Below are 14,599 nucleotides of genomic sequence, written 5' to 3'. Positions count from 1 at the left end.
CCTGGGAATCTAGAAATCACCACCTGAACCAGAGAAACAAATCTATCGCTTGTTCAAAGTTCAACCAAAGATTCAGTTTCTTTGTTTGAGAATTTTATTTTATTTTTAAACCTGCTAACTCGGTTTCTCTGTATCCAAGATTAGCCTTTTCTCATGTGAAAATTGATTTAAGGATTCCAGCCAATAATAGCTGGTCAGAGAGAGAGGGAGGGAGGGAGAGACAAAGGACTCAGATATATTAGTCAGAAAACAGTGTTTTGAATGTGTTACAAACTTGCAACACCAGATGGCGCTAGAGAGCAAAAGAATTTTCTTTGCGGTTTTCCATAGGGTTTTTTTCTTTTGTTATAATGATTTAATTTCTGGCTAATTTATAGCATGCTTTCCCTGTGTGCAGATCCAGTGAAAGTGAAAGAGGGGCATGCAAATATCCAAGCGGCGACAGAGAGCATTTGCAGCCCTCCAGGTGTTTTAAGAGGATCCCAGTGGTCAGGAATGATAGGAACTGTAGTCCACCAACATTTGGGAGGCAACAGGCTCCCCCACTCCCTATATTATAACTCTGCCAGCTCAGACCAAAGGACCACCTGGTCCTCCACGTTGCTTCGCACAGTGGCTGGTCATAGATGTCTGGGGAGTCCGTGAGCAGGACATGAAGATTTCTGTTTTCCTTTGCTGTCTGCCTGCGGCATCCCATGTCAACTGCCTCTGCACATGGAGGCTCTATTTAGCTGTTCCTAGAAAGAACACAAGGGGAAGCCTGTAGCTGGATTTCATAGAATCCTAGAATCCTAGAATCATAGAGTTGGAAGAGACCACAAGGGCCATCGAGTCCAACCCCCTGCCAAGCAGGAAACACCATCAGAGCACTCCTGACATATGGTTGTCAAGCCTCTGCTTAAAGACCTCCAAAGAAGGAGACTCCACCACACTCCTTGGCAGCAAATTCCACTGTCAAACAGCTCTTACTGTCAGGAAGTTCTTCCTAATGTTTAGGTGGAATCTTCTTTCTTGTAGTTTGGAACCATTGCTCCGTGTCCGCTTCTCTGGAGCAGCAGAAAACAACCTTTCTCCCTCCTCTATGTGACATCCTTTTATATATTTGAACATGGCTATCATATCACCCCTTAACCTCCTCTTCTCCAGGCTAAACCAGCCCAGCTCCCTTAGCCGTTCCTCATAAGGCATCGTTTCCAGGCCTTTGACCATTTTGATTGCCCTCCTCTGGACACGTTCTAGTTTCTCAGTGTCCTTCTTGAACTGTGGTGCCCAGAACTGGACACAGTACTCCAGGTGAGGTCTGACCAGAGCAGAATACAGTGGCACTATTACTTCCCTTGATCTAGATGCTATACTCCTATTGATGCAGCCCAGAATTGCATTGGCTTTTTTAGCTGCCGCATCACACTGTTTTGTGGGAAACCAGCAAAGCAATGACCAACCGAGACAGCATCTTAAAAAGCAGAGACATCACCTTGCCAACAAAGGTCCGTATAGTTCAAACTATGGTTTTCCCAGTAGTGATGTATGGAAGTGAAAGCTGGACCGTAAAGAAGGCTGATCGCCCAACAACAACAACAACAACAACAACAACAAGCAATCGAGATCTGAGCACGACTCTCCCCTCCTGTGGCTACCAAAAAAACTGGCACTGATGTAGCTGAGAGTATTAGTTTTTTTGTACTTTATGAGTAGAGCCATAAAGTGTTGAATCTGGATGGATGGAGCCTGTGGTTTCAGCCCCTGAAGTTATGCCTGCTCCTGCCAAATGCAAAGCCTGTGGGAATGTCCAGGCAGGCAGGAGAGGATATATTGTTTATTAATATCCTTCCTAACTAGTGCTAGCAAGTTCTATAACTTAGCAGAGTTTTACATTCCCCTTTTAAACTCACAGCGGATAACTGGTTGCAGGCTTGTTTAAGCCCCTTAATATTAGATTCCTGGTAAGTCCCCTTATATCCCTCTTAAAAGAAAAAGCACACGCCACAATCTTGTTTAAAGTACAGTGGTACCTTTGGATGTGAACGGGATCTGTTCCGGAGCCCCATTCGCATTCAGAGCAGAACGCAACCTGCGTCTGTGGGTGCGTGGGTTGTGATTCGCCACCTCTGCACATGTGCGTGACATCATTTTGAGCGTCTGCGCATGCGCGAGTGGTGAAACCCAGAAGTAACCCGTTCCGTTACTTCCGTGTCCCCGCAGAGCGCAACCCGAAAATGCTCAACCCGAAGCTACTTCAACCCGAGGTATGACTGTATATATAAGAAGTTTACTCACACATTCAGTTCACAGATGGATCCCTGAAGGCAGACTTAGTTACAAAGGATATACATGTGGATCTACCCCATATGGGAGGGGGTTAATCCCAGTGACTGCAGACTGGCAGTCACTCCACTTCACACGGCGAAAGGAAGATGGAAAAAAGAGGGAGAAGGGCTGCGTGCCTTGTGCTTTTGTTAACTGCACAGGTAAGGTCACGCCCACCTCTAGTCACATGCAAGAGGAAGGATGCTCCAGCCCAGGAGGAAACAGGAAGTTCCGACTGGCTGGGCCAAACATCCCCTTGCATGTCCACTCAACAAGGAATGTTGTACTTGACTGCTATCTGTGTATCACATCCCACAAACCCCCGCTCTTCTGGTTAGGCATGTTGGTTTCTGCTTTCTTCACTGTGCAGCGAAGTGCTTGTCACGAGACAAGTGTTTACATTCCACAGTCAGCGTGCTGTTGGAGTTTCCCACGGGAAAGGGAGACTGGATGTGACGTACACTGGTTTCCTGTTCTTCACAGTTCTCTCGGTGCTTCCGAAGAGAGAGGAGTTGCCTCTCTGCTCTCACAGAGGCAAGATGCTTGTTTGTAAGCTCTAAGCTTTGAAGTGTAAATAAAGTAATGTAAAGTATGTGGCACGTACTCCTCATCCTTCCGCTGTGCACAGTACTCTGCAAAAACAACATTCTTGGTTATGGGGCCCAGAAAAACGCAGTCATCTTGAGAATGGAATTCAGAGGTCGAAGGATCGGAATGCAGAGGAACAGAGGGACGGATCGCTCTGCGCGTCAGGATGATTTATGAGAGGTATGTTGCTCATGCTCCGGGCAGCCTGCCAGCTACTATTTAATGGCTTTATGGCTGGACTTTGAACTTTTAAAAGCCGTTTGCCAGGCACAAGGCAAAGGCTTGGGACGCTGGAAAACCGAAAGTGCATTTTTAAAATTGCCTTTGGAATGAGGTTTGAAGCAGCTGCAGTTAAGCAGAGTGGCACAGGCTCACAGGCAGAGGCTGGAAATCGAAAGTACTTCTGAACTTGCTTTTGGAATGAAGCAGCTGCAGCTGTACACAGAAGCAGCTTGATTTAAGGCAGCAGGAATGCTGCAGAAGGCTAATGCCAGAGTCATGATGGCTAGCTGCAGAAGGCTGGCTGATGCTTGTGGCACTCAGATTGCTGTTCAGCCAATTGCTCAACTCACAGTAGCCTGTGATACTGCCATGATTCAGAATGAAGCAGACCGCCAGGGTGATAGCTGCATGGGTAAGGGGGAGTCTTCACAGACGTCATCCCATAGTGCAGTGGAACCACCAGATGGCGCCACAGCTTTGAAGGCAGTGAAATGCTACTCGTGTGGACGTCTAGGCCATATGAAGAGGGAATGCAAATATCCCAGGGCCAAGACAGAGCAGCGCAGCGAAAGCTCATTGCGTGGAAGTGGCCGAGGCAAAGGCAAAGGTCCGATGTCCAGGACAACGCAGCACAAGGCAATGGTCTCACGCTTCACTCCAAAGGTTGCAAAGGTCCAGAAGACATCTAGATCTTTCTTCGTTGTTGATTCAGCAGCGACGCACCACATGTGCAACGATAAGCGACTGTTCATGTCTTTTACACCGCAGGAAGGTGCGATTCACCAGGCGGATGACCACACAATCCCCAGTAAAGGCTACGGAACTGTTGTTCTTCACAGTTTGGACTTATCGATAAAAGATGTACTTTATGTACCAGATGCCAAACATAATCTACTCAGCGTTGCGCAGCTGAATGAATGGAAAATTGACGTTTCCTTCAAGAACAAGAAATGCACCATCACCAAGAAAAATGATTATGTATTGCATGCTGAATATGTTGATCGTTTGTTTGTTTTGTATTTTGATGATGTTGTGCAGGATGAAACTTGTTGCATTGCAGGTTCTAACAAAAGTTTGCATGCAGAATGTATTCACGATTTTCACAGGTAATTTGGTCATTTGCATTTTGAGGCAGTATCTAAAATGCCTGCCTTGGTTGAAGGTATGACTATTAAACCCTGCAGGTACCACATGAAGTGCAAGGCATGCGCAGCAAACAAGGTGAAAATGGCTGCGAAAGGAAAGGTGTCTAGTAGGCAAGCTACAGAACCATACCAGGTTGTTCATGCTGATTTGGTTGGACCACTAGCGCCCTCTTTGGGTGGAAACAGGTACTTCATGGTTCTCATTGATGCATCTTCCAGGTATACTTATGTGTACAATCTCAAGCAGAAATCAGAGGCTTTTCCAAGGTTCAAGGAATTCTGTGCTTGGTTGGAAAATGTGCATGGTAAGAAGATAAAAATTCTTTTCACTGATCGCGGGGGGGAATTCACTTCTCAGCAGTTTGAAGCTTTTCTGACTGAGAAAGGAATTCAACACAATTTGTCTAGTCCTCGCTCGCCATGGCAGAATGGACTTTGCGAGAGGGCAAATCAAACATTGCTTCAAGGGTTAAAAACCTTGCTACATGATGCAAATCTTCCAGAGAGTTATTGGGCTGAAGCTCTCTCGTGTTTCACTTACAGTTATAATCGGAGGTTATCTTCAGCGATTGGTTGTACCCCGTATGAGAAGATGTTTGGCAAAAAGCCGTACATCAAACATATGAAAATTTTTGGTTCTGACATGTGGGTTCACACACCACAAAGCTCCAAGTTAGACAAGCGTGGTTTGCATGGTATCTTTCTAGGTTATCAGAAAGGTTCTTACAGAATAATGATGACTGACTCTAAGACAATTAAGCTCACAAGAAGTGTTGAGTACAATGCCAAGTGGGGGGAGAATGTGGGAATTTTCCAATGTTATCCTGATGACAGTGATGAGACTGAGGATGAACAAAAGCAGCAGCAAAAACCAACACCCACTGATGAAGGTTCTGATTCTGAGTCTGAAACTGAGTCGGGTGATTCAGAGGATTTCAAGAGTGCGAAAGCCTCTATGCGAGCCTCTGAAAGCTCTGATCAAGAATTGGAAGAACCATTGTTCACAATAGGTCACTTTTCTCCCAAGAAGGAAGAGGAGAGTGTTGAAGACTTAAGGCTAATTCGCAGGTCACAAAGAGCCACAAAAGGCAGACCTCCAAAGAGATTTGCTGATGAGTTTGCTAAGATAGCAGTTGTTGTTGTTTAGTCATTTAGTCGTGTCCGACTCTTCGTGACCCCATGGACCAGAGAACGCCAGGCACTCCTGTCCTCCACTGCCCCCCGCAGCTTGGTCAGACTCATGCTGGTAACCTCGAAAACACTATCCAACCATCTCGTCCTCTGTCGCCCCCTTCTCCTTGTGCCCTCCATCTTTCCCAACATCAGGGTCTTCTCCAGGGAGTCTTCTCTTCTCATGAGGTGGCCAAAGTACTGGAGCCTCAGCTTCACAATCTGTCTTTCCAGTGAGCACTCAGGGCTGATTTCCTTCAGAATGGAGAGGTTTGATCTTCTTGCAGTCCATGGGACTCTCAAGAGTCTCCTCCAGCACCATAATTCAAAAGCATCAATTCTTCGGCGATCAGCCTTCTTTATGGTCCAGCTCTCACTTCCATACATCACTACTGGGAAAACCATAGCTTTAACTATACGGACCTTTGTTGGCAAGGTGATGTCTCTACTTCTCAAGATGCTGTCTAGGCCTGTCATTGCCCTTCTCCCAAGAAGCAGGCGTCTTTTAATTTCGTGGCTGCTGTCACCATCTGCAGTGATCATGGAGCCCAAGAAAGTAAAATCTCTCACTGCCTCCATTTCTTCCCCTTCTATTTGCCAGGAGGTGATGGGACCAGTAGCCATGATCTTCATTTTTTTTGATGTAACAGCTGTCAAAAGCTCCAAGAAGGTATTTGAACCTTCAAGTTTCCAAGAAATCCAGGATTTGGATTCAAAGGATGCTGAGCCATGGTTAAATGCCATGAAGGCTGAGCTTGATTCCTTAGAAAGGAACAAAACATGGGAGCTTGTTCCAGTAGTTCCAGGAATGAAACTGCTTGGAAGCAAATGGGTCTTCAAAGCGAAGACTGATCAAAATGGCAAGACAGTCAGACACAAAGCCAGATTGGTAGCCAGAGGTTTTGCACAAGTACCAGGTGAAGACTATCACGAGACCTACTCACCCACAGTGAGGTATGAGAGCATTAGGCTTATGCTCAAGCTAGCTGCAGAGGAGAATCTACACATTAGTCACCACGATGTGAATACAGCTTTTCTGTACAGATCTCTAGGTGAATCTCTTTATATGCTTCCACCTGATGGCATACAGGTAAAACAGGGATTTGTTTGTGCTCTGAAGAAGTCCCTTTATGGTCTCAAACAAAGTGCACGGTGTTGGCACACAAAACTCACTGAGGTATTGTTTTCTCTAGGTTTTAAGCAAGGGAAAGCTGATCCATGTGTATTTGTCAAAGAGGAGGGGCAAAAGAAGCTGTGTTGCTTGTTTTATGTTGATGACCTTTTATTCTTTTGGAAAGATGTCACAATGTACAATAACGCCCTAGCTCAACTGAAAGAGCACTTTGACATGAAAGATCTTGGTGAGGTAAACAACTACCTATCTCTGGAAATAGAGAGAGATCAAGATGGTAACATTCTAGTACACCAGTCACGGAAAATTGCTGATGTGTTAAGCAAACTAAACCTGATGGATGCTAACCCTGTAGACACACCGATGACAACAGGTTATCAGGAAGATGACACTGAAGAAGCATTTTCTGACACTACACTGTACAGAAGTGTGCTAGGCAAGCTAAACTTCATTGCCAGATGTTCAAGACCAGACATTGCTGTTAGCTGTAATTTGCTAAGCAGACAAGTCAACAATCCTACTGTTAAGGATTGGAAAGCTCTGAAACGCATAGCGCGGTATCTGAAAGGCACTATGCATTACAGACTGAGATTTAACAATCAGAAGTCTGGTGGTCTTGAGATATTTGCAGATGCAAGTTTTGGAAGTGACACTACAGACAGGAGAAGCACGTCTGGAGTTTGCTACATGTACAATCAGGGTCTATTTGATTGGTCATGCAAGAAGCAAACAACAGTTAGCTTAAGTACTTGTGAAGCTGAACTGAATGCACTGTCTTATTCACTCAAAGATTGTGAATGGTTGTTACAATTGTGCAAAGACATGAGAATTCCTGTCAAATGTCCAATCCAGGTTTACCAGGACAACAAAGCATGTTTGGCTTTGCTGAATTCTGAAGGTTGTAAGCAAAGCACGAAGCACTTGCAATTGAAGGTGCAACATGCTAGGGAATGTATTCAGAAGGGACTCGTAACGGTGTCCTATATGCCAGGTAATGAAATTCCTGCTGATGTATTGTCCAAGATTGTATCAAAGGATCAACACTGTACCTATGTGCAGAAGTTGGGTTTGTACTGATATTGTACGAACACGCTGCCCAGTGATGTTCACAGAAAGGGGGAGGATGTTGGTTTCTGCTTTCTTCACTGTGCAGCGAAGTGCTTGTCACAAGACAGGTGTTTACATTCCACAGTCAGCGTGCTGTTGGAGTTTCCCACGGGAAAGGGAGACTGGATGTGACGTACACTGGTTTCCTGTTCTTCACAGTTCTCTCGGTGCTTCCGAAGAGAGAGGAGTTGCCTCTCTGCTCTCACAGAGGCAAGATGCTTGTTTGTAAGCTCTCAGCTTTGAAGTGTAAATAAAGTAATGTAAAGTATGTGGCACGTACTGCTCATCCTTCTGCTGTGCTCGGGACTCTGCAAAAACAACAAGGCAAACCAACCCCCCACCCCGATGGGACCACTGAGGCAAGCTCAACAGGGAGCGACGCAGGATCATCGGGGACTTACATGAGGACAGGTTTGATGGCGTTTTTGATGTTTCCGTAAGCCGCCCGGCCCAGCAGCTCCCTCAGGCATCGCTCGGCCAGCTCTGCTGGGTTTTCCTTCTCCTTCTCCGTTGTTTGCAAGGGAGACGGAGAACGGCTAGAGGAGAACAGAGCAAAGACAGATTCAATTCAGACCCAGGTCTGGACACCTGCACAGTGCAGAAATGCAAGGCCCCAGCTCTTTCTGAGTTTTGTTTCCTCCAAATGGCTGGAGCATTTATTTCATAAAATTTATACACCCCTGTTGGGATGCTGCCGAGGAGACAGGGGCTCCAGCCACCGCCGGCAGCCGGGAGAACTCTGGTTCCTGGAACAGCATCAATCAATGACTCGAGCCTCCGATACGTTCAGAAGCTGAGCACGCTCTTATCAGCAGAGTGAATAAATCTTCACAACATAAGTGGCAGACAGAGACATGCGTAAGCATTATTTACAGGCGTTTATTCAGCATAGTGCAGGAACAAAGGAAAAAAAACATGTCTGCTTCCCTTCGTGTCCAAGCAAACAGCAGTATAGCAAAAGCAATATATAATGGAAGTTCCCAGCAGACTGTGCTGGAATGTAAACAGGCATGTGACACACAACAGTCATGCCTGTTCCTTTTAAGGTGGAACGGAACCATATCCTAACATCCTCCCCCTTTCCGTGTAACCTGTAGTACCTGTGATTCAACCCAATTGCAACCCCTGTAAATAAACCTTAAGTTGTTCTCTGTTAACAACCTTAGACAAAAGATCTGCAGGAATTTCATTTCCTGGCACGTAGGACACCTGAATAAGCCCCTTCTGAATACAGAAAGCCCCAAAGAGAATAAAACAATAAAATTATCAGTACAAACGCTCTATTCAACCAAACTGAAAACGAATTAAATCAGGCATCCACATTCTGCATGTCTGGGTAGACTTGCCTAAACAAAAAATGCTTTTAGCAGGCACTGAAAAGTTTACTGTGAAGGCTCCTTCCTGATATCAAGAGGCAGGGAGTTCCAGAGGATAAATGCTGTCACAATAAAAGATTTATTTCCTACATAATGTCCATAGGTATCAGGTGGCACCTGCAGCAGTGCCAGCTCCACAGATCGAAGAAGTCAAGTGGGTGTAATTGGCATAAGCTGATCTCGCAAGTAAACTGGCATGTTCCCACCCAGACCCTGCTGAAGTAAACCTAGAGCCACATAGCACCTAGAAAGACATATGTGGGAATGTGGAGCAGGAAGAAACCAGCCACCTGCAGACATTTCCCTGCACAAGCCATATGTTGTGGTTCCTCAGAGGAAAGAGGCAGGATCAAACCCAGCATACAGAGACACAACGGATACCCTCCTCTGGGTTATTCTGCGACCCAGCTGCACCGGAATGAGGGGGTGAATGCAATCCCACCCCAGGCACAGATGCGGAAGGATAACTTCCCACCTCGCCCCCAGCGGAAGCTGATCGGAAAGAAGGATGGATGGAGAATTTGGGGCTCACAGGGACACAGGAAGCTGCCTTGGAGATAGACAGTCCACTGGCTCGCAGAGCCCACTATTTTCTACTTTGGCAGCAGCTGCCCAAGCCTTACCTGGGCATACCTGGTGATGCTGAGAATCATACCTGGGGCTTTTCATGTGCAAAGCACAAGCCACGCCCCCTCTCCCATAGCTGTCAACTTACAGATCTGAAAATAAGGGACCAGCAGCCTTGAAAATAAGGGATCAGCAGCCACAATAAGGGATTTTCAGGGCACAGGTATGTTCAACCTCTGAGCCCCTCCGAACCAAAAGCAGAAAGCCCAGCCAGCAGCCAAACGAAGCCTCAAGCGGTGGTTCCCACAGCGCAGCAACCCGGCAAAGGGGATGCAACAAGGAAAACCACCGTCACCTCTCCGCTGGGAAGCGCTGAGCAAAGGCGAGTCCCTAGGCAAAGCGGCCGATTTGATCGGCACAAGGCATGCAAGCTTCACCCCCCCCCCAGTCGTTCTTAGACTCCTTATTGGGTGAGCAACGCAGCCAAGCAACACAGTTGGAGCCTCCCTCCTCCCTGGTCAGCAGGGAGGGAGGGAGAGGAGCTGCTTCCTTTGAAACCCGGGAAATTTAAGGGACATCATCAGTAAGGGACAGCAGCGGGAAACGGCACTGGGATAAGGGACTTTCTCACCAAATAAGGGACGGTTGACAGCTATGCTCCTCTCCTTAAAGGGGCCTTCAATTATTTGATAGATGCCTCCGTGAGAGTGCCCAGACTTGCCCTTCGAGTGCCATTGGGGGCATTCCTGATCTAGCTGTTGTTACGACAGCATTCCCACTCCAGGATTCCCCTGGGCGGAAAGTTACTCACCTTTCAGTCTCCTCCGCGTGTTGAAGGTTGAAGAGCAGTGAAGGGACAATCTTATCCATGTGCTGGGGGTCCCAAATGTTGGCCTGAAGTTCGTCGTTCACCGTCTTCCGCACCACACCTTGGAGACCTTTTATCCCAGACATCCGGATTCTGAAAGAGAGAGAGAGAGACTTTTTTTGCTGCCTACCTGGAATTCTGGCCTCCAGCTCAGCCTCTCCCAAACTGGCTCCCAGTACGTTTCCGAGCACAATTCAAAGTGTTGGTGCTGACCTTTCAAGCCCTAAACGGCCTCAAAGGCCCAGTATACATGAAGGAGCGTCTCCACCCCCATCGTTCAGCCCGGATACTGAGGTCCAGCGCCGAGGGCCTTCTGGCGGTTCCCTCACTGCAAGAAGTGAGGTTACAGGGAACCAGAGAGAGGGTCTTCTCGGTGGTGGCGCCCGCCCTATGGAACACCCTCCCAGCAGATGTCAAGGCAATAAACAACTATTTTACTTTTAAAAGACAACTGAAGGCGGCCCTGTTTTGGGAAGTTTTAAATGTCTGACGCTGTATTGTTTTTAATATTCGATTGGAAGCCGCCCAGAGTGGCTGGGGAAACCCAGCCAGATGGGCATGGTATAAATTATTATTATTATTATTATTATTATTATTATTATTACTACTACTACTATTTGGGGCTACAGCTTCTCATCTGCCCCCAGCTCTCAGCTACATAACTAGAATCATAGAATCATAGAATCATAGAGTTGGAAGAGACCACAAGGGCCATCGAGTCCAACCCCCTGCCAAGCAGGAAACACCACCAGAGCACTCCTGACATATGGTTGTCAAGCCTCTGCTTAAAGACCTCCAAAGAAGGAGACTCCACCACACTCCTGGGCAGCAAATTCCACTGTTGAACAGCTCTTACTGTCAGGAAGTTCTTCCTAATGTTTAGGTGGAATCTTCTTTCTTGTAGTTTGGATCCATTGCTCCGTGTCCGCTTCTCTGGAGCAGCAGAAAACAACCTTTCTCCCTCCTCTATGTGACATCCTTTTATATATTTGAACATGGCTATCATATCACCCCTTAACCTCCTCTTCTCCAGGCTAAACATGCCCAGCTCCCTTAGCCGTTCCTCATAAGGCATCGTTTCCAGGCCTTTGATCATTTTGGTTGCCCTCCTTTGGACACGTTCCAGTTTGTCAGTGTCCTTCTTGTTTTTTTTTTTTTAAATGATATTTATTAAGTTTCACAAAATATAACAAACTTCAAAACAACAGACAACAGACATCAGAAATACAAACGATATAAAAAAAAAACATAGAAACAAAAAAAAACATACAGAAAATTCAACATAATAGTAAAAGAAGCATTAAAAGACAACTCTGGTTCATTCTAATGGTCTTCAAAACCTTATTTTCCTTGCTTCCTCCCGCCTTCCCTTCTTGTATTCCACTTTAAAAGTTTTTTTTCAGCAAGCTCATTCAAATTCGTTTTATCCTTTATCTTTCCCTTTGTACACTTCCTTATCCTAATCACTGGATCCCCATCATTTCATTTACACTGCCCTTAACACTCATAAATTTTACAATGATTTTGTAGATAAACTTTGAACTTCTTCTAGTCTTCTTCCACCAACTCTTCTCCTTGATCTCGGATTCTGCCGGTCATTTCTGCCAGTTCCATATAGTCTATTACTTGTATCTGCCATTCTTCCAAGGTGGGTAGATCCTGTGTCTTCCAGTGTTTTGCGATGAGTATTCTTGCTGCTGCAGTAGCATACATAAAAAAGGTTCTATCCTTCTTTGGCACCAATTGGCCGACCATGCCCAGGAGAAAGGCCTCTGGTTTCTTTAGGAAAGTGTATTTAAATATCTTTTTCATTTCATTATAAATCATCTCCCAGAAAGCCTTAATCCTTGGGCACGTCCACCAAAGGTGAAAAAATGTACCTTCAACCTCTTTACATTTCCAACATTTATTATCGGGCAAATGATAGATTTTTGCAAGCTTGACTGGGGTCATGTACCACCTATACATCATTTTCATAATATTCTCTCTTAAGGCATTACATGCCGTAAATTTCAAACCGGTGGTCCACAACCGTTCCCAGTCAGCAAACATAATGTTATGACCAATATCTTGTGCCCATTTTATCATAGCAGATTTAACCGTTTCATCCTCAGTATTCCATTTCAGCAGCAAGTTATACATTCTCGACAATACCTTAACCCTGGGTTCTAATAATTCAGTTTCCAGCTTCGATTTTTCCACCTGGAAGCCAATTTTCCTGTCCATATTATAGGCCTCTCTTATTTGAAAATAATGTAACCAGTCACGCACCTTATCTTTAAGTTTCTCATAACTCTGCAATTTCCATTTATCTCCCTCCTGCTCCAAAATTTCACAATATTTTGGCCATTTAGATTCCATGTTAAGTTTTTTTAAGGCCTTAGCCTCCATTGGAGAAAGCCACCTTGGGGTTTTATTCTCCAAAAGATCTTTGTATCTGATCCAAACATTAAACAGCGCTTTCCTGACAATATGGTTTTTGAACGACCTTTGTACTTTATCCTTGCCATACCACAAATATGCATGCCATCCAAAAGCATTATCATACCCTTCCAAATCAAGAATGTCTGTGTTCTCAAGAAGTAGCCATTCCTTCAGCCAGCAAAAAGCTGCCGCCTCATAATATAGTTTAAAGTCCGGCAGGGCAAACCCCCCTCTCTCCTTCACGTCAGTAAGAATTTTATATTTAATTCTGGGCTTTTTGCCCTGCCAGACAAATCTAGAAATTTCTTTTTGCCACTTCTTGAAACAATCCATCTTGTCAATTATCTGTAGTGATTGGAACAAAAACAATAATCTTGGCAATACATTCATTTTAATTACTGCTATTCTACCCAGTAAGGATAATTTAAAATTTGTCCATATTTCAAGATCTTTTTTCACTTCAGACCAACATTTTTCATAGTTATCCTTAAATAAATTAACATTCTTTGAAGTCATATTCACCCCTAGGTACTTTGTTTTTTTCACCACTGTTAAACCTGTTTCTCTCTGAAACCTGTCCTTCTCCATTTGTGTTAGATTCTTCTCTAAAACCATAGTTTTTGATTTGTTGAGTTTAAACCCTGCCACTTGACCAAACTCTTGTATTAATTCCAAGGCTCTTCTAGTACTAGGGATTGGCTCCTGTAATGTCAAAACTAGGTCATCTGCATAGGCTTTTAATTTATAATGTTTCACTCCGACCTGTATACCCTGAATCTGTTGGTCCCTTCTAATCATGTTCAGCAATATCTCCAGGACTGAAATAAAAAGTAGAGGGGAGATTGGGCAGCCTTGTCGTGTCCCTTTCTCTATCTTAACTTCTTCTGTAACCGCATTATTCACAATTAACTTTGCCTTTTGTTCAGAATAAATCGCCCCTATACCGTTCCCAAACCTTTCTCCCACCCCCATCCCTTGCAAATTTTTCTTCATAAAACTCCAAGAGATATTATCAAAGGCTTTCTCAGCATCAATAAATATCAATACTGCTTTCGTATTGATATTAACTTGTAATTTTTCCAAAATATCAATTAAATTCCTTGTATTATTTGACATATGTCTACCTGGAAGAAAGCCTGTTTGGTCTTTATGTATAATTCCTGCCAAAACTTTTTTCAATCTTTTAGCTAAAATATCTGCAAAAATTTTATAATCCACATTAAGTAGGGAAATGGGGCGGTAGTTCTTAAGCTGTGTCTTTTCCGCTTCATTTTTCAGTATAAGAGTGATGTAAGCATCTTTCCACGACTCCGGCGCTCTTTTCCCCTCCATAATTTCATTGCAAACCTCCATTAGTGGTTGAATTAAATAGTCTTTCATGACTTTATAATATTTGGAGGAAAGCCCATCTGGGCCTGGAGACTTGCCGAGTTGCAAATTCTTTATGGCACCTTCCACCTCCTGTTCAGAAATTTTTCCATTCAATATTAGTTTGTTCTCTTGCGAAATATTTTGTAATCCATTTGTTTCTATAAACTCGTTAATCTTGGTCTCATTCTGTGGCCCTTGTGCATACAGTTGTTTAAAATATCTCTGGAAACAATCTTTAATCTCCTGTGGGTTTTGTACATTCCTTCCATTTACTTCAAGATTAGTCACAGTATTTAATTTTTGTCTTTTCTTCAGCTGCCAT

General features: G+C 44.6%; 1 protein-coding gene across 6 annotated transcripts in view; it reads right to left on the bottom strand.

Moving 5' to 3' along the window:
- Positions 1–14,599, bottom strand: part of EFR3B (EFR3 homolog B) — a 148,076-nt gene that overhangs the window by 31,604 nt on the left and 101,873 nt on the right. For all 6 annotated transcript variants that reach the window (XM_079968591.1, XM_079968593.1, XM_079968589.1 and 3 more), the window contains exons 6-7: positions 10,426–10,575; positions 8,073–8,207 (exon numbers count right to left, since the gene is read on the bottom strand). In XM_079968591.1, the coding sequence (XP_079824717.1) occupies positions 8,073–8,207; positions 10,426–10,575 (285 nt within the window). The remainder of the gene's footprint in view (positions 1–8,072; positions 8,208–10,425; positions 10,576–14,599) is intronic.

Source organism: Podarcis cretensis, assembly GCF_951804945.1.
Source record: "Podarcis cretensis genome assembly, chromosome: 3".
Taxonomy (NCBI): domain Eukaryota; kingdom Metazoa; phylum Chordata; class Lepidosauria; order Squamata; family Lacertidae; genus Podarcis; species Podarcis cretensis.
This window is presented reverse-complemented; position numbering and strand designations above follow the sequence as displayed.